This window comes from Apiotrichum porosum (genome assembly GCF_003942205.1).
Source record: "Apiotrichum porosum strain DSM 27194 chromosome Unknown scaffold_7, whole genome shotgun sequence".
NCBI lineage: Eukaryota > Fungi > Basidiomycota > Tremellomycetes > Trichosporonales > Trichosporonaceae > Apiotrichum > Apiotrichum porosum.
Window position 1 is genome coordinate 1,143,265 of NW_021167114.1, and position 19,034 is coordinate 1,162,298.

The 19,034-nt window shown below is 59.7% G+C and overlaps 5 protein-coding genes across 5 annotated transcripts; 4 read left to right on the forward strand and 1 right to left on the reverse strand.

Moving 5' to 3' along the window:
• Positions 1-280: 280 nt before the first annotated feature.
• Positions 281-6,162, forward strand: EHS24_008734 (uncharacterized protein; the record flags this gene model as incomplete). Its single annotated transcript, XM_028624037.1, has 20 exons — positions 281-343; positions 595-726; positions 826-957; positions 998-1,114; positions 1,185-1,757; positions 1,798-1,861; positions 1,897-2,032; positions 2,084-2,226; positions 2,289-2,414; positions 2,455-2,624; positions 2,666-2,732; positions 2,772-3,280; positions 3,329-3,443; positions 3,481-3,548; positions 3,587-3,724; positions 3,764-4,037; positions 4,077-4,649; positions 4,691-5,545; positions 5,585-6,078; positions 6,124-6,162. The coding sequence occupies 20 exons, from the start codon at positions 281-283 to the stop codon at positions 6,160-6,162; spliced, it is 4,788 nt and encodes a 1,595-aa protein (XP_028476011.1).
• Positions 6,163-6,352: 190 nt separating this feature from the next.
• Positions 6,353-9,500, reverse strand: RPN2 (proteasome regulatory particle base subunit; the record flags this gene model as incomplete). The annotated part of the gene is made up of 3 exons (XM_028624038.1): positions 6,353-9,254; positions 9,305-9,422; positions 9,470-9,500. 3 exons carry the CDS (start codon positions 9,498-9,500, stop codon positions 6,353-6,355), a joined length of 3,051 nt encoding a protein of 1,016 aa, XP_028476012.1.
• An 811-nt stretch (positions 9,501-10,311) lies between these two features.
• EHS24_008736 (uncharacterized protein) lies at positions 10,312-12,726 on the forward strand (the record flags this gene model as incomplete). The annotated part of the gene is made up of 10 exons (XM_028624039.1): positions 10,312-10,345; positions 10,383-10,477; positions 10,538-10,602; positions 10,659-10,752; positions 10,799-10,968; positions 11,013-11,197; positions 11,239-12,181; positions 12,233-12,308; positions 12,349-12,462; positions 12,553-12,726. 10 exons carry the CDS (start codon positions 10,312-10,314, stop codon positions 12,724-12,726), a joined length of 1,950 nt encoding a protein of 649 aa, XP_028476013.1.
• Positions 12,727-13,795: 1,069 nt separating this feature from the next.
• EHS24_008737 (uncharacterized protein) lies at positions 13,796-15,049 on the forward strand (the record flags this gene model as incomplete). Its single annotated transcript, XM_028624040.1, has 3 exons — positions 13,796-14,047; positions 14,286-14,431; positions 14,584-15,049. 3 exons carry the CDS (start codon positions 13,796-13,798, stop codon positions 15,047-15,049), a joined length of 864 nt encoding a protein of 287 aa, XP_028476014.1.
• Positions 15,050-17,764: 2,715 nt separating this feature from the next.
• EHS24_008738 (uncharacterized protein) lies at positions 17,765-18,594 on the forward strand (the record flags this gene model as incomplete). Its single annotated transcript, XM_028624041.1, has 3 exons — positions 17,765-17,944; positions 18,145-18,284; positions 18,573-18,594. The coding sequence occupies 3 exons, from the start codon at positions 17,765-17,767 to the stop codon at positions 18,592-18,594; spliced, it is 342 nt and encodes a 113-aa protein (XP_028476015.1).
• Positions 18,595-19,034: the final 440 nt, after the last annotated feature.

A 19,034-nucleotide genomic window follows, 5' to 3' on the forward strand; every position in this document is an offset into this window, starting at 1 on the left:
CGAGTGTATGAATCGAGTCACTGCGGCAACATTGAGACTGAGACGATTGATCTCGAGCAAAGTGGAGGCCGTTCAGGCTCTGTTGGGTCACGTGCCCTCGCGCCCTGTCGCTGATGGTGAGAGAAGGGCGGTTATGACGCTTTCAACTCTTTGGGTGGAACATCTCATCGTTGACACAACAACATCCTTTCGTCGTTGCAGCAGCGCACTGCCCTGCTCCTTGTCCTCACCTATCTCCTCTCTTCGCTGCCGCGCCTATACCATTCGCCATGTCGCCGTAATGTCCGAGCCTCACAAGGCCGTTCAAGAAGAGGAGCTAGAAGCACTCCACGCAATCTTCGAGGTGAGTCCCCTGCGCTTGACTGAAACCTTCGTCCGCAACGCCGCCGGAGAAGAAGCGCACCAAAGGGCCCGGGGGGCATTGCCATCATTCAACACCAATGTAACAAGGAAAATGATGGAGGCGGCTCCATGGCCCCTATGTTGACTTGCTGCATGAATGGCAATGCACCGCGGCTCCCCTCGCCACCTGGCATCGCACCGGGAGGCACCGTTGTGGCGACTAGTAGCAACTTTCTGACATCTCGCGTGCAGGACGACTGGCACGACATTATCCCCAAAAGAACAGCATGGGGAACTGATGGGGAGCTCGGGTGGTGGGAGGTGCAGCTGCGCTCCACCGATGACCCGCGCGTGAGCGTAAAGCTCAAGGGGCGAATGACCAAAGTGAGTTGCTGCACGAAGGGAAGGAAGGCACCGAAACGTCCGCACACCCTTCCTTTGGTCGTGTGATGGGATCGACAAGGCTGATAACACCCCTTTCAGACATATCCAACAACACCACCATTACTTTCTCTTATTGAACCGATCAAGCTCACTGCAGCTCATGTCCGCACGCTCACGAAGCTCGTGCAAGATAAGGCCAAGGCGTCCGTCGGTGCGCCGATGATCTTTGACGTGGGTGTCCTCTTATGCCATTCATCAGCTAACCCATCAGCTTGCCGACATGGTCCGCGAGTGGATCACAGTCAACCACATTCCACTACCCAAGCCAGGCGAGAAGGAGCCCACTCTCATGGAGGAGATGGCTCAACGAGAGGAGGAGAAGCGAGCCGTGAGTTGGTTTGACGGTGCCCGCTGACAAGCAGGCCGAGGCGGCTGCGCTGGAAGCAGACAGGGAACAGCGCCGCATGGCGTCAGTAGAGAGTGCTCGACTGCTCAACGAGAAGATCATGCTCGACGCCACGCGCAAGCAAGAGAAGGCGCGGCGAGCTCAAGCAGATGAAGAAGAGCGACAGCGACTGGAGAAGATTTCCGGGCTGGCCGACGGCGAGCTCGAGATGCGCGAACTGGTCCTCGATGAGCCTATTGGCGTCGACGGCCACCTGGGCGTTTGGTCCAAATGGACGCTGTTTGCAGGTCATCGCCAGACGCTGTGGACAAGCTACACCGCCGAACCTGCTGGTGGAAACAGCTTTGTCAAGGCCAGCGTGCCGACCGTCACTGTGCAAGTCATCGACTTTTCCCGTCACCACTATCTTGGCGCGCAGGGCAAGAAGCGTATCGATGGGCTGGTCAGCGAAGTCAGCCGCCTCAAGGAGGTCCACTCCCCGCATGTCGCCAAGGTGTACGCGGTCCAGAGGACAAAGAGCCCCAAGGGATGGGAGCGTGTGATCATCGTCGTCGAGCGCGTCGCTGATGGAGGCATGCTCCGTACTTGGTTGCCCAACCATGGATTTGGCGAGGAGACGGCAAAGGTGGGTACGATGCACAGAAAATGTTTTGCTGACCTGCCAGGATTACATTACCCAGCTCCTGTCCGGACTTGTGGACCTTCACAGGCAGCACGTGAACCAGAAGCGTGAGCTACGTGGCTGCGACGTTAGCTGACAGCAGAACTGGACTCTGACCTCGTCCTGCTTTCCCCGGGTACCAATGGCGACATGTCCCTCAAACTTTGCGGTACTGGCTACGCGCGGCGCATCATCGAGTATCACCGCTCGAACCCGTTCCTTCGCACCCAGGAGGATGGGTACCCAGATTCATGGTTGGTTGTCGTCCGCTAGCGCATCTAACCCAGCAGGCTGTCCCCCGACGAGATGGAGTCGCCTTACTCGTACTCTCCGAAACGCGACCAGTGGCATGCTGGTCTGATCTTTGTGCAACTGCTCTTCGGCAGGAACAGCATCAGGACGTACCCGGATCTCAATACGCTGCTGCAGCATGGTGCGTTTCTGACTCGCAAGGCCAAGAATCTCACACCACAGCCGGCGGACTTTCCCCCACAGTCATGGAAGTCCTCACGGGATTACTCAACCCCAACCACAAGAAGCGCTTGACAGCTGAAGAGGCTCTGTCAAAGCTTCGAGCTCCAGAAGATGAAATCACACGCCGCCCAACAAGAATCACTCCTGGTGGGTTTTTACGGCCCGGGCACACTGCTAACCCATGCAGGACACGTCTCGTCGAATCCGGGTTCGCAGCCCATGTCAACCAGTTCCAGCATGCACGCGGACATGTTTGGCAAGTCGCCCGTCTTTGGCCGTGGCTCGTACTTCCCCACCAACATTGGCGGCCAGGTATATTCGCGTTACCGCTCCGACTTTGAAGAAGTGGAATTCTTGGTGAGCTGACCAGCTGATGGATTCAAGCAGCTGACAACCAGGGTAAAGGAGGCTTTGGTGAGGTTGTCAAGGCGCGCAACAAGCTCGACTCGCGTCCATACGCCATCAGTGGGTGATTCGTGCTGTGCGCAGCTGACCCATTTCCAGAGAAGATCAAGCTTCGTCCCGAGGACAATGTCAACCGCGTGTTGCGCGAGGTCAATTCGCTCTCGCGCGTCAGCCACCAGTACATCGTGCGCTACTACTCGTGCTGGCTGGAAGAAGTCGGACCTCCCGAGCCCATCAGTGCCGGGGATGAGACCATGACAGCATCGACAATCTCGTCCGAGTCCGAGGACATATTTGCCGTCAATTTTGACGACTTGTCCGTGTCTCGTCGCGATCACAGCCGCAGCGCGTCGTTCCCCCGTATCCGCTTCGCAGGCAGCGACGACGATGATGAAGACGAAGATGACAGCGACGCTTCCGACTCGGACAGCGACACTACGACTACTACCAGCAGCACCAACACTGCCGACCCATCAGACAGGCGGTCGCGGTCTCGCGCTGTCGCCATTCCTTCCAAGTCCAGGCCCTCGACCGACTACACGGGCACCACCACCGATGACGGCTCTGTGCAACGTATCCTGTACATCCAGATGGAGTTTGTCGAGAAGGTGAGCTCGGGTGATGTGGCGAGACAAACGCAGAGCTGACACTTGCAGCAAACGCTTCGTGAAGCCATCACTGCAGGGTTGTCGGAAGAAGAGGGTTGGCGCCTGTTGGTGCAGATCCTCCAGGCTCTGGCACACATGTCGTCGCTGGGCATTGTGCATCGAGGTGAGACTAGTGTTACAGTGATATCTAACTGCTACAGATCTCAAGCCGTCCAACATCCTTCTCGATGCCAACGGCAATGTCAAGATTGCAGACTTTGGTCTCTCGGTAAGAGGCACCATGTCACCCCCAGGAGCTAACGATAGACAACCGACTTGACTGCCCTCGAACCTGCCAGTGGTGCTCTGCACATGTCAGCCGACTTTTCCGATCAGACGTCCAACATCGGTACCAGTCTCTACATTGCGCCAGAAGTCATCGTCTCCAAGTCTTACAACGAAAAGGTAGGTTGCCGGTGAGGTCACATTTCTGACAACCTCCAGGCCGACATGTACTCACTGGGAGTCATCTTCTTTGAAATGTGCTTTGCATTCAAGACGGGAATGGAACGTGTTGCAACACTCACTGCGCTTCGACAGCCGAGCATGACCTTCCCTGCCACGTGGACAGCGGGCTACATGGTCAAGCAGCGCGAGATTGTCAGCATGCTCCTGCGGCATGACCCGACCACACGTCCACAGGCGACGCAACTGCTCAATGGTCCGCTCGTGCCGTCCCCTGACAAGGAACGCAAGATGTACGATGGGTTGATAACAGGTGGGTCGCCTTCCTCTTGACTTTGCTGACCCATTCTAGAAATCACCAACCCTCGTTCGGACAAGTACCCAGCCCTCGTCGATGCCCTGTTCGAGGCGCATACAAACGCGCTCAACCTCGATACACGTATAGACGACTACACGTACGACAATGACTACGATGACAACCACCACATCTGGCTCACTGTCGCTCTCCAGCGTATCACAGAGCTGTTCCAGCGCCACGGTGCTGTGGACGACTACCTGCCCCTGCTCGTCCCAGAGACCACCCTGCTCAATGCGTTCCCCGACCTGCAGCCTGTCCGTCTCCTCGACTGCAACGGCAAGTTTGTCGAACTGCCTGCTTCTAACCTCCTGGGAATGGCGCGTTCCGCCAGCAGACGTGAAATTGAGCGTATCAAGCGTTACAATGTCGGCAGACGGTACTCCGAGTTGGCGGCTGGCGGCCAGCCAGCAGCCCACTGTGAGCTCTGTTTCGATATTGTTTCGCCCATCCGGTCGCAAGCGGCCGAGGCTGAGCTCCTCGACGTCATGGACAAGGTCATCTGCGAGTGTCAAGGCAGCCGTGGGCTGAGCACGCATGACTACGAGTTCCACGTCTCGCACGAGAGCGGTGAGTTTTGCTGTCCCCGGAGGGTATGTCTAACTCTGCAGTCCTGGCCATGCTCCTGTCGACCGTTCCGATCCAGCTTCGAGCTCGTGTCCTCAAGACATTCAAGGGCCCTGCAGCCGGTGTCTCGTTTGAGTCTCGCACGTCACTGCACAGCATCGCTGGCTTGCCCAAGAACGTCCTTCACGACCTCGAGCAATGTTCGACGCCGGGCGACTTCCACCACGTTCGCGCCAAACTCGAAGAGATCTTCCCTTCGTCTCGGCGCAAGCTCCTGACAGCCATGGACGAGATTGCCGCCGTCATTACGTTTGCCCGTTCCAGCGGCGTGACTCGCAAGATTGTCTTCCGCCCCACACTCAGCAGGAACGCCGAGTTCTTCCGCGGCGGCTTCATGTTTGAGTGTGTGCGTCGAGGCAAGCACAATGAGGTTCTCGCCTTTGGAGGTCGCTACGACAGTCTTTTGGAACACTTCAAGGAACCGGCGCGGCAGTCGCGCAAGGTCTCGGGCGTGGGCATGTCCCTCAACGGCGACCAGCTCACGCGCATCATGGCCAAGCACGAGAGCACGCTCTCGAACCGCCTGATGAACAAGGCGCGCGAGGAGGAGCGTTCGTTTGGTTTCCTCGCTCCGTCCCGTTGCGACGTGTACGTCGGCACGTTCCCGCAAGTCGACATTTCCACCCGTCTCCAAGTTGTCGGCGAGCTGTGGCGAGCGGGTATCCGAGCCGACCTGCAGTACGACGACTCGCGGTCCGAAACCGAGCTGCTGCAAGAATGCAAGGAGCAGAACATTCTGTACCTCATCATGATTCGCGCGCACCGTACGGGTCGTGACCGCACCGACCAGCGGCCCGACGTAAAGGTCGTGCGGACGCTCACAGGCAAGGCCGTGGAAGGTGGGTTAGCGAATCTGGAGAGCTCATTCTAACCCTCAGTGGAACGCAAGAACCTCATCGAGGAACTGCAACAGGTCATTGCGGACCAGCGGCGTATCGACGCGTCGCACGCGTCTGGCGCCATCGCCGCGGGCGCGCCAGTCAAGCTCGAGGACATTGACACGGCCGCGACCAAGCCCACCGTCAGTGCCCAGCTCATCCTCCCTCCCGAACCGCTGAGCAGTCGGCAAAAGGGCAAACCCGTCCGCAAACACCGGCACGCCTCCAAGACGGTGTACTATGACAAGTGCCAGGCGTTTGCGTCCACGGTCCAAAGCACGCTGCCCGTGCTCGGTGTCGACCTCGCGCCCGAGCTCCTGCACAAGCTTAGCTTTGACCTGGCGTGGGTGACCGACGACGACGTGTGTCGCTCCTTTTGGCACGACCTGCCCACCCACGAACGCTCGTATGCCGACCTGGTGCGCAAGGCGGTGGCAGAGCACCAAAAGACCCAAGGGTCCAACCTGTGGCTCTTCAACGTCCGCGACGCGAGGGTAAGTGCTAACTACCACCCATTCCTTTAACTGACAGCACTGCAGGGCTTCCTTCTCCAGTTCACGCCTGTGACAGAGTACTAGATGGCTGTAGAGCAGTGTTGCCGTGCATGCCCGTCCGTCAGTTGCCGTCGTCGTCGTGTTTCTATTCTTTTTCTTTTCTTTCGTACTATGCATTGTGATCCTCTCTCTGCCAAAAAAATCAATCTACATTCTCTGGTCTCTCTGGTCTCTCTCTCTCTCTCTCTTGTCGTCTGTTGTACGTCCTTCTAACCTAGTCCTCAAACTCGAACTCGAACGGCGGGGGGATCTCGCCATTCCAGTCAGCCGCACTGGCGCCTGCTGCTGGCACAGACTCGGCACCAGCGGCAGCCGCGCCGACACCAGCAGCGACGCCGGCAGGGGCAGTGACCTCGGTGGGGACATTGCGAGGCCAGAGGCTCTCGTCGAGCTCAATGTACTCGCCCTCGGCGGACTCGGGTGCCGAGTCGGCGAGGATGAGGACCTTGCCGCTCCATGCGACGCGGGCGCGGCCGTCGGCCTGCTTGTCGGCGGCGAACGCGGCGCTGTCGCCCACAGAGCGCACGGGCAGGTAGCGGCCCTTCTTGGGGTAGACGAGGGCGGCCGGGGTAGAGGTGGATGGTGGGGGGGTGATGGGGTCGTAAGGGCCGGTGATGAAGGGGAGCTGGGAGGGAGTGATGCGGCTCATGTTGTGGACAATGGACTGGGCAGGCTCGGCCTTGGCCTTCTCCTTGGGCGCCGTGGCAGTCGAGGCGGCCTCGGGCTTGTCGTCCGTCTCCATGGCGTCGCCCTGCTCGGCCTTCTTCGTCTTGGCACGAGCCTGGGCCTTTGCAGTGGTGGACAGGACAGCGGCCTTGGCCTTCTTCTTCTTCTCCTCGGTGACGGGCTTGGCGGTCGAGGGGTAGTCGAAGATGGTAGGCTTGGCCCACGAGACAAAGTCGACCTTGGGGATGCGCAGCTTGCCATCCAGCGCAATGGTGGCGGTGGGCGAAAAGGTGAGACCAAGGAAATGGGCAAGGGGGTACCAGTACCAGAACTGCACAAACAGGACCATGCCGACAATGGCCTTCATGTCCGGGGTGCCGGCGCGGGTAGCGAGCGAAATGGTCATGTTGCGACCACCGGCATCGATGATACCTTGGGCGAGCGAGGCACCGAAACGGGCCATGGGGTCCTCGTGCTTGTCGGTGACGACCTTGGCGAACATTTCGCGGATCTGGGTCACCTTGGGCGCCTGGGCCTCGGTCTGCTGGATGAGGATCATGGCGAGGGCAATGTATGCGCCCTGGCGGACAAAGTCGACGGGGTCCGAGGTCATGGGCTCCAGGAGGTCGATGGCGGCCTCGAGGCCGGTACCGGCACACGAGATACCGAGGGCCAGGGTGGCACCGTGACGAACGTGAGGGTTGTAACTTTCGGCAAGGAGCTGGACGACACGGGGCACCTGGGTGTGGTTGCGGAAGAGGACAAAGCCGAGGGCAATGACGGCGGCGCGGCGGACGTCGTCGTTGACGTCCGAGACGGCAAAGTGCAGCAGCTGCTTGATGACCTTGTTGTCACCGGTACCGACGTACGCGAGAGCGTACACAAACATACCACCGTAGCGGAGGATGGCATTGTTCGAGGTGGTGAACTTTTGCAGGACCTCGGCGGCAGCGTGGCGCTTGCCATACATGATGAGGGCAACACCAATGACGACACCGCGCACAATCTTCTCGTGCTGGGTCTCGCCAGCGTACGAGATCATCTCGTCAAGGACGCGCTCCGAGGGCTGGCCAATGTTGACGAGACCCATGGCGTAACCGGCGGCCTCGGACGAGGTGGCGTTGTCCTGGAACAGCATGTTCTTGAGCTCGTCGTAAATGTCCTCGTCACCAGTGGCGAGGGCCGAGACACCAAGACCAAGGGCAGCACCGTGCTGGACAATGGGGTCGTTGACCTCGGAGAGACCCTTGCGGAGCTCCTTCTCGGCACCCTCTTTCCTGCCAGTGTAGATGAGGCCAAGGGCGAAGAGCGCACCACCCTCGCTAAACTTGGAGGGGGCCGAGCCGCCAGGGAGGTAGGGTTTGAGGTCGCGGACACCGTTAATGTACGATCCACGGTGGATGAGACCGAGAGCGGCAGTGGCCGAAAACTTGGCCCAGTTGGAAGCGCGGCCGAGGAAGTCGAGGTTGTCACGGAGGAAGCGGTCCGAGGTGGTACCGCAGGCAGCGTAGGCGTTGGTGAAGGTGATGGCCGAGTGGTAGATCGAGTAGCGGTCTTCGAGGCTGTCCTTGGTGACCTTGAGGATGGACATGTCGGTCTGGTTGTGCTTCTTGAGGAAGTTGATGTAGAGCTCGGCGATGCGCGAACCGTTGAGAATCTCCTCGAGGTCTGTACGCTCCTCCTCGGTGCCCTTGGTGCCAGTGGGACCCCAGCCGCGCTCCTCGATGCGCGCACGCATGCGCTCCAGGAAGCTCTGGGCGGCCATGTCGGTCACGTCAAAGGCAATTTGGTATGCCTCGAGGTGGCCGTGGTCGCCGCCAGTCTCGAGCAGGTCGACAACACCGTCGCCGCAGGCGGCAGCGTCATCGAGCTGCACCCACAGTTGAGTGACCGAGTTGTAGTCGGTAGGGGTGGTGAGCTGGAAGAGCTTGAGGAGGAGCTGCAACAGGTCGCGGCGGAACGAGTCCGGCCAAGCGTCCGAGCCAGCAGCGCCGCCAATGGTCTCGGCGAGGATGTAGCGGAGGAGCGACTCGTCGTGCAGGGTGCCGGTAGCAGATGTGCGCGACGACGACGCCTCGGAGGAAGCGCGCGAAGCGTTGTAGATGCCCTCAATGAGGGACAGGCGGCGGAGGGAGAGGGCGAGACCGATCGCGAGCTTGGCGCCGTCTGTCGATCCCGAACGGATCACGCCGTCGACAATCTCCTCGAGACGCGTGTCGACGGTCTGCCCAGCGTTGGTGTCGGCAATGGCACGGTCAATGCAGCCCGCAATGATGGTCTCCTTGAACTCGGCATATGGCTCCTTTTCAAAGGCGGCGCCGGCGCGGAGAGCAAACTCGACCGCCTCGTCGCGCTCGCCAAGGTAGAAGAAGACCTTGGAACAGAGCAAGGCAGCGAGCGGGCGCGACTCGACGGGGAGCTCGGAGAACTGGGGGTCGGCAAGCGATTCACTGGACGGGGTGTTAGCTCTGGCAAGTTCTGCGTCTCCGAGGGAGCTTACATGAATGGGAGCTCTTCACTGATCTCTGCCCAGAACTGGGGGACGATCGAGAGAAGGTACTGGAGGGCATAGACACGGACGTCACGGTCCTCGTCCTTGAGGAGGGCAAGGGAACCCGCTGGAGCGTGTCAGCTGGGAACAAGTGTACTACACAGCTGTACGTACCTGCGCTCGTGGTGACTGTGGCCACGGGCATTGTGGGTTGTGGTGGTGCGTGCTGAGAGAGAGAGATGGTGGGGTTGTTGGTGACTGATGCAATGACCACTCCGACCTGTTGCATGTCCTCCTCCGTCAGCGCTCGCCAGACGGTCAGCGTCACTGGCAGGCAACGCGCATGCGAGGGGGACGACGGAATCAAATGGGCATCAACTGGCTGGCCACGTGTTGGTCGCGTGGATGGAAATACCAAAACATTAATAACCCCGCTCCCTATTGTCCGTTGTGGCACTTTACACGTGGGCGCGCAGTCGGTGTCTTTTGCTAATCGGTTTGATTTCAATACTTTACAATTTCAAGTGTCTGTGGCCTGTGGGACATTCGCAACACTATAGAGGTCGTCTTCGCAATAGCGGGCACTGTTCGCAACAGCAAATGCATATCGCCAGGCATATATCGCCGGAGCTCGCCGCCCACACCCACATGGGCGAGACTCCAGGCACCCCTTTGCGGTCGGCCCGTGCCGAGCTGCGCTGCCCGCCGTGGTTGCCGATAATGACAGACGGAGCTTGTTGACTCGTCTCGTCGGTGTTGCGAATGGCCGGGGGGCTGTTGCCTTTATCGCGCTTGCCCACAAGCACATTTCCTCGAGTCGACCTCATCGCCGACACACACACTATTAATCCAGCCGACGTCGGCTGTTGAACATGCACTTTCCTTCAGACTCTACAACCCCAGAGCCATCAATCTACATTTCTGTGTGAGTCCGAGTTGCCCACCACTTGCCCACCGGCCACCGGCTCGCCGCCCGACCTCCGCGACGTGTACAGTACGCTAAACGTACCAGCAACATGCCAAGCGACGACCGGCCCCAGACCTTTAACCGTGAGCTACTGAAGGTGTCTTGAGCTGACCCCGGCAGTGTTCGTGTATGGCGTCCTCGCCGTCCCAGCCATCCTCCAGCGCGTCATCGGACGCAAGGGCGAGGAGCTCACGTTCCAGGACGCTATCCTTCCAGTGAGCTAGTATCTCCTCAACTCAGCTAACAGATAGGCCCACACCCGCCACCATATCAAGGGTGCCGAGTATCCCGGTGTCGTGGATGAGAAGGGAACCGCCGAGCTCCTTGGCCAAGATGTTGGGTGGGTCACCGCGCGTGGAGCAAGGGCGAGATGCAGCGGCTAACCTCTTTTCGCAGCCAGCTGAGCGAGGACGACCGCAACACGGCTGGTACCCTCATCTGCGGCCTGACCGCCAAGGACATTGAACTGCTGGACGTGTTTGAGGACGACGTGCGTGTTCAGCTTGCAGATTGGACAAGAAGCTGACATTGCCAAGGAGTACAGCCGTATTCCCAAGACGGTCCTCACCCTCGGCTCTCCCAAGGCCCTCGGCGACGTTCCCGCCAAGACGCTTGCGAAACGCTCTACAGTTACCACTGGTACGGCCGAGGCCGACGTATATATCTGGACCGCGTCCGTGTCCCTTCTCGAGCCCGCTATCTGGAGGTAGGTGACTCGTTGAGCATCGTACTATGCTGACTTGACTTTAGCCTTGACGAGTTTGTCCGCAGCAAGGGTGCCGCCTGGATCGACGTCAACAACGACATGTATGCCCAAGTTGAAGCTGCGCGCTCGCTCGGCACGGCCGACGCCGACGGCCTTGTCGGCAAAGAGGTCGCTGGCTTCCCCACGTTTGGCCACAACATGAAGTCGTACTGGGGCTTTGCTCCCAACTGTGAGTTGGGAATCGCGGATGGGAATTCAGCTGACAGCCAGACGTCAACACAAACCACGGCTCGTATGGTTCGCCTCCCCTCGCGGTCATGGAAGCCAGGGAGAAGCTGTCGCGCAAGATTGACAGTCGCGCGGACATTTTCATGCGTCGCGAGTTTGAGATCCAGCTCGCCGAGGTGCGCGCCAAGACGGCACCGATCGTCAACGCCGAGGTGGACGAATTTGTGTTTGTCCCCAACGCGACACACGGTGTCAACACGGTCGCGACCAACATTGACTGGGTCGAGGGCGACATTATCGTCGTGTACGCCACGACCTACGGTGCCGTGACGCAGACGATGAAGCACCTCTGTGACCGCAACCCTGGTATCCGCCTCGAGGTGATCATCACAAAGTTCCCGTGCTACCACTCGGAGATTGTCGAGGCCACCGAGGCCGTGCTGGCAAAGTACAACAAGCCCACGGGCAACGTCCGCGGCGGCGATGCGCCGCCCACGGCCACAGGTCTCAGCGACAAGGAGCGTGTGCGCATGGTCGTCGTCGACGGCATTGCGTCTGTCCCCGGTGTCATCTATCCGTGGGAAGACGTCGTCTCGCTGTGCCACAAGTATGGCGCCCTCTCGCTCGTGGACGCTGCCCACTCGATCGGCCAGCACCACGTCGACGTCAAAAAGTCGGACCCGGACTTTTGGGTCACCAACTGCCACAAGTGGCTCATGTCCCACCGCGCCAGTGCCGCGATGTACGTCCCCTTCCGCAACCAGCGCCTCATCCGCTCGTCGTTCCCCACTGGTCACTTTTACGAGTCGGAGCGATACCCTACCGTCGGCGGCGCGCCGCACCCGTGGAAGTTTGTCGAGCAGTTTGGCTGGAACGGGACCAACGACTGGACCCAGTTCCTCAGCGTCGGCGACGCGATCGACTTTAGGAAGAGTATCGGTGGCGAGGACCGTATCATTGCGTACAACCACTCGCTGGCCGTTGCGTGAGTGACACAAACAGCTGGATCATCTGGCCTCGAGCTGACGGCATGTAGCGGCGGCAAGCGCCTCTCGGAGCGCTGGGGCACGCGTGTTATGGAGAATGACAAGGGCGAGCTGACGGCTGCAATGGTGAGATACGACGCACCCGAAGTTATCTGACACCTACTAGGTCAACATCGAGCTGCCCAACTTCCCCATCCCTGCGGACGGCCCCGGGCAGTTCAAGGTCTCCCATTTTATCGAAAACTGCCTGTTGTACGACTACGACACCTTTGTGGCTCCGGTGAGTACTCGCGGGATCGGCTGAGCCCCTGCCCCAGCCGTTCTTCCATCGTGGCATCCATGGAGTGACATGCTGACACACCTCCCCCAGATGATCCACAACGGCACCTGGTGGGCGCGGTTCTCGGCGCAGGTCTGGGTCGAGCTGTCCGACTTTGACTATGTCGCCGACTGCCTGGACAAGATCAAGGCGCGTATCGAGAGGGGCGAGCACCTCACGGCCAAGTGCGAGTGCATCTACTGCAGCCGCACTGTGGTTGCGTGAGCGCGCCGCCGTTCACGTGCAGCAGGTGCGCGCTGCGCGCAGCCGTTTCAGGTGGTTGAGGGTGGTGTGTGGCCTGTGGGATGTGTCATGGTAATAGAAAAAAACAACGGTTTAGGTATAGAGTGTGGCGCTTTGCTGAGCGCGCAAACGGGTGGAGGGAGATCTACGAGGACGACGGCGCGGAAAATAGACACACGCGTCCAGTGCGGGCAAAAAGGCCTTGTCATGAACAGTCTGGCGATCTGGACCATGTATTCTGGAATGATAGATGGAGCTTCTGCTGCTGCTCCTGCTCCTGCTGCTCCTGCTGCAATGCAATGCAATGCAAAGTCGACAAGAGACCAGGCGGCGCCTGCGAACACCACCCACCATTCTCCGCAGTCGTGTGCGAAGGCTGAGGGCATGTTTCGTCCTGTGGCCTGTGGCCTGTCGATTTCCCTTTTTCGTTTTCCCTTTCATCAATGGCGTCGTTTTGGCTGCGCGCGGGTTGCGGATGGGAGTAACAAAGCAGTCAATGTGCACGGGTGTTTTGGCGTGTCTGCGGATCTTGATCAGTGGATCCGTGTTCTGGCTATGGTCATCTCATATGTGTACATAGATCCATAGAGCTTGTACAGCGCGTCGAGAAACAAGAACATGTGCACTCTGTTTTTGGCAAACGACAGGAGCCAAAAACGACATGCCTGATGCACTATGTCAGACGGGGTATGTACATGGAGGGGGGTTGGTGCCTCGTTTCTTGAGTTAAGCTCCAAACACTCTCTCGTCTCTCTCCTTTAACCACTTGTGTCGTTTTGAGGGCCTTGGCATTCTCGCTCTTTCTTTCCAAACTCCAACGCTCTTTGTCCATTCCCCATCCACTCTCGCCAAATCCTTCCACTCGCCGTTGGAAGAACAGTCCACATATCCATCCAACCCACTCGACTCTCTTCACAAGGACATCTCACGGCCTCTGCCCCTCCGCGTCCCCGCCTCTCTCGCATACCTCATCCGTTCCCCCCCTTGGCGACCGACATCCAACACTTCCCACTTCCCACTCCCCACTCCACCCACTCCACTCCACTCCACCATGCGCGCCACCTCGTCCCCGCTCCTCTCCCTCCTCCCCCTCCTCGCCACCCTCTCCCTCGCCCCCACCGAGGCCAACGCCTTTGTCAACCTCAACCTCGCCGTCCACGCCAAGCTCCCTGCGGCCCTCGCGCTCTTTTCGTTCCGCGCAACCAGCTCGACATGCGACGATATCTGTAACACTTGGTGGAACGAGACGGTGGCCTGCGAGGGTGACCAGGCGTCGAGCGAGTGTGTCACCTCGTACTGCTCGGTGAGTAGCAGAGAATGCGCGCGGGTACCGCGCGGGATGGGTGGTGGCTCGTGTCACGGGAACAGAGAATGAGGACGAGAGCGTGTGTGTCTCGTCTCGTCCCGTCTGATGGCGACAAATCGATGTCTGCCATCCACTCTGCTCACCGCACACCGACAAGCCCACACCGATCGCCAACCCCCGTGCCCCCCGTCGCGCGACACCACAGCTCCCGAAACACCATCGTACTGACGTCCAGTCCACCTCTGTCAAGGACCGCGAGTCGTGCACCAACTGCGAGCTCGAGAACGGCCTCGTGTCCGAGTCGGAGGCCACCGGCGGTCTCACCGGCATGGTGTCGTTCTGCTCCAGCATGGGCCAGCCGTTGGCCTCGACGCCCAATGTGTGAGTTGTACCTGTGTGTCCCGTGGCGTTGTTTTGGCAGGGGACGCGGCGTGCCGGAACGAGAAGCTCGGCGGGTCGCGATCTGGCGTGCACCTTTTGCTTGGACTGGAGGTCATCCACAGAGCCTTACCGTTAGCTAACCGAACGCACAGTGCCGCCTCGACTGTGGCACCTTCTACCGCTACAACCGACTCGACGCCGACCACGACCGTGGTCAACCAGGCAGCGACGACGCCCGTTTCGGCCGGCAGCACTGACGAGTCATCGGCGTCCACTGGCCCCGACTCGACCACCGAGACCAAGACCACCAAGACGACGACCCAAAGCGACGAGACCGTGGCCACGCCGGTCGCTGGCACCGAGGCCGCAGCGGGCACGGCTGGCACGACCCAGACCACGGCGCCCCAGTCAACGGACAAGGTTTCGGGGAACAACACCGTCGCCGCCGCCGCCTCGCCAACGTCCGTGACACCAAAGGGCTCGTCGACACCCAGTGGTGTTAGCAACGGTACCGCCAGTGCCGAGAGTGCCAACACGGCCGCCAAGTCGTCTGGTGCGCGTGTGGCCGCCGTCCCCATCGCCGCTGCTGTGCTTGCGATCGCCGCGTTTGTCTTTTAAGACTGACACCACCGGCGGATAATTCAACGACACTTGGGGATGGGCAGGACATTCTTTACATTGCAGCCCCGTATACCAATACCAACTCGCACTTTACACTCGCACATACCAACCAACCCCACAACTCCACAACCCCCTCCCACCTCCCGTGTCACCTCAACCTCCCACCTCAACCTCTGCCTCTGACCCCCCACATTTCGACCATTCTCATCACCGCCACGGTGTCTCCCAACACCCCCGAAACGCCCGTCGTCCCCGGTCCCAAGGACCTGGGTACGCCAGGCCTGTCCCCATTTTGTCTTCTGGGAAGACATGCACAGTTAGAGGGATATACATGTACCCTACTTTTTTTTTAGCATGCCAAGATGAAACCAGGCAGTGTAGTTTGGTAGGCGAGAAGTGGAAGGGGAGGTTGTGGTGGCTGGAAGAAGCGGTCGACTTGGTCAACATTGTTCTGTTTGCCATGGTCTGGGTGCCCCTCCGTCCAGCAACTTTGACCATACCAGCTTCCCAGCCTTTTCTTTCCTCGCACAAGCCCACCTGTGAAGGCCATGGAGCCCCCCACTCGTGGGTACATGAACAGACAGAGTGCCTGTGTGCGTCATTGCCCAAGTTCAACGCAACGAGACATGAGCACGGTTGGTGTGGTTGCCACACTTTTCCGTTGGAGCTGGCGCCCCCGTATCTGTGGTTTCCGTGTCAGCCGTCATAGCCGGCAGCCCAGCTGGCACTGTGCGATGGTGGGTGCCCAGCAACACTTTTATTATCTCTGTTACGTTGTTGAACATGACGCTGGCTGCGCGAAGACGACGCATGCCATTCTTCTTTCGGTCCACGTCTCCGGCAACGTTGGCTATCGGGCCGGGTACTCTACGTGACGAGCTGTGTGGCATGCAGGACGACATTCATATTCGTATGGCTCTTCGTTGTGAGAGCACGGTCTACACATATGTGTCCATTCGCTGCACGCTGTCTCTGATCTCTGCCCGCCTGACTCTGGTTCTCTGGATCTGTCCTGTGATCCTGTGATGCTGTGATATTTGGGCTCTCTTTCAAACGCGTTCGTAGAGCAGTTTCATGCGGTCGTTCCCGTCCGCGCCACGCGGGGTGGCGTCGGTCTAATGGAGGCGGGCCCTGGGTCGGTGGTGGCGCGACGCGCGTGGGGGGGTTGGGGGGTGGCCGGGGTGGGTCCATCGCGTCCAGCCAGTGGATTGTTATTCGCATGCCATATGCTCGTTTCGTGCAGTTACAGCAGATCAGTGTCAGCGTGCATCGGTTACATGGTCATGCGCTGCTGGGTACACCTGTGGATGGGTACGACGCAAACGAGGGGGAACAGAGCACACCCACTGGCCACTGGCCACCACTGGGCGTGCAGCTGCGTTTTTCCTTTGGATGCCCTCAGCCACCACCCACGCAGTCGTCGTCGGCGTCCGCCTCAGCCGCGTATACGTTGGAGAACAGCCGCCAGCTTCCAGTCCGGTGAACGTTGGGCTTGAAGAGACAACAAGCCCCCGCCTACCCAGAGCTAGCAATGCTCTGGCTCCCGTCTGGGGTCAGCGGGCAAAGAGTCCTCGTCGCACCAGCAGCCATACTCTCGCGACACATTCCGCTGGAGCCGCTGGGTTTATGCTGTTACGAAACACAAAGCTTTTTTCTGTGTAGAGCCGAAACTGACGCCAGAAACCCAACCCATCGGACGCAGCAAGAGCCGACGGTGCCGTGCATTTACGCGTTTGACGGCATGGGGTCCATCCGACGCGACAGCTGTGGCGTTCCAGGCAGCAGGTGCGCGTGTTTCCGGCGTCCCGCGCACGCTTGTGGCCAGCATGCAGATATGCAGAGGGATGCTGTTCCAAACACCAAACGCGCGCGGGCGGTGTCAGCATGCAGTGCTGCTGTACGCGCGTACGTATCGTCTGCTTGTGTTGTCGGGTCCCCGGGCCAGGACCGGGAAAAGGATCTTGGCTTTGGAAAGACGCGTAAACTGGGCCAAACTGCGCGTATGCTAAGGGGCAGAAGAGCAAGGTCGTCCAGGGCAAACGAAGGAATTGCCGGGGGTCACCCATGCATGGCATGCTCCCCCTCCCCCTCCTCCTGCGCGCTCCTGCTCTTTCTCTTTGCTCTCTGAGATCGTACGCACGCGCTGTCACGGTCGATGTCTGTTGTTTTCCCTGCAATGGGTCAGCCGTGGCGCTAGTGGGGAAGGTTGTTTTGTACCATTTCGGGTGGATTTTCCTGGTTCATCGGTGGATCTCTTCTTTGCGGTTTGTTATTGCTCTCTCGCAGCCCCCCCACCCGCGCGCGCGACTGCGACGCCGCCGCCGGCCGCCATTAGAACGAGGGGCGGGCCAAGACGAGGACGTCGAGGGCTCACTGGGCCACTGGCCACTGAACACACGAGCCTACGAGCCTACGACGGTCCATGCACGCACACACCTCTTGTTCGTTGCTTCCTATTCATTCATTCATCGATTCACCCATACCCCGTCTCACACCTTTCTAGATCTCTCGAGTGCACGCGTCTTGTCTGGACGCTGCCTCCCCCGACGTTCGTTACACACCGACCCACCCCACACTCGTTCACCCCACCGCTCGCCGTCACCTACACCCCTCCCTCCTCCCTCGCCTACTCTATCTCACACCTCCTCGCTCAACGAACCTCTTCCAACAGCCTTCACCTCGCGCTCTCCCTCCCCTCTGCCCTCGTCCACCATGCGCGTCGCCACCTACCTCGCCACAACCCTCTCGCTCGCCGCGTTTGCCGCCGCCACCTCATCGTCTGGCTCCGTCAGGCGAGACACGGAATGCACCACGTGTGACGCCGTCACGGAAGTCACCACCCAGGCATGCTCGGACGGCGACCTCGAGCAGTGTGCCACATACCTGTGCACTGTGAGTACAAAGAACAGAGATGGGACTGCGGTTGTTGTTGCCGTCGTCGTCGTCAAGTAGATAGGGGACCTGGGCCGTGGTTGCCGTGGGCCTTGTGGCATGTGGTTCTGCAGGCACCACAAGACGGAAAACGACCTGCCGTTCCACCTTCAACCTCGTCGTCGTCCTCCACCGATCCCGCCGCTGACCCACCCACCCAGACGACCGTGCTCGACGAGGCGGCCGAATGCTACGCGTGCCAGCTGGCCGGCGGATACATTGACGCGTCGACGTACAACGCCAACCTGGCAAACGTCGCGCTGTACTGCGAGAACTTTGGATACACCATGTCCGCGCCATAGTGAGTGTGGACCGGACTGTTGTTTGGCCGAAGAAGCATGGCGTGGTGCATGTCGCCGCCGCATGGATCTCTTCTGTGCGCGCCACTTGGATCACTTGGGCCACTGCACCGACCATGCACTGTCCGTGTGGTGTGCGCGTGCGTGCCTGCGTGATGGGCTCGGACGGACCGTCCACCCATCTCGACTGCTTCTAGCCTCGTGCACGGGGAGTGTGCGGCAGGCAGCATGGCCGCCCCCCAGCACTGCATGTAACGCTCACGGATGTTCCATGCTGACCACGCACCCAGCGCCACCAAGCGCACCACATGAGCAGACTCTGTCTCTCTCGATCCACATCTCGCTCCCCGCATCTCTGTCACCACACCACCACCACCACCACCAGCTTTCACTCTCTTTTTTTTGGGCCCTATGCAAAACCAGGACCGTAACTCGTTGTTTATATGTACTTTTCTTGGGCGTACCTTGACACCTCGACACCTTTTTAGACGTATCCTCTCCCTCGTCCGTCCCCTGCCCGTGTCTGTGTCTCTCTCCTGCCTTGTCGTTGCCCGTCATAGACCAGGACGACCGTGCAGGGCATTCAGTGGGGCCACCCAGGACTCTGGCATCGGCCTCTGGCATCTATTTCTGCAGACGCGTTTTGGGGTGTGCTGGTCCATCGACCAAATGCCACATATAGCTAGACCACCCGTTCATTACGCTCAGGACAACGTACGTTTGAACCCTCTGGCCACCATCTTCCGACAGGC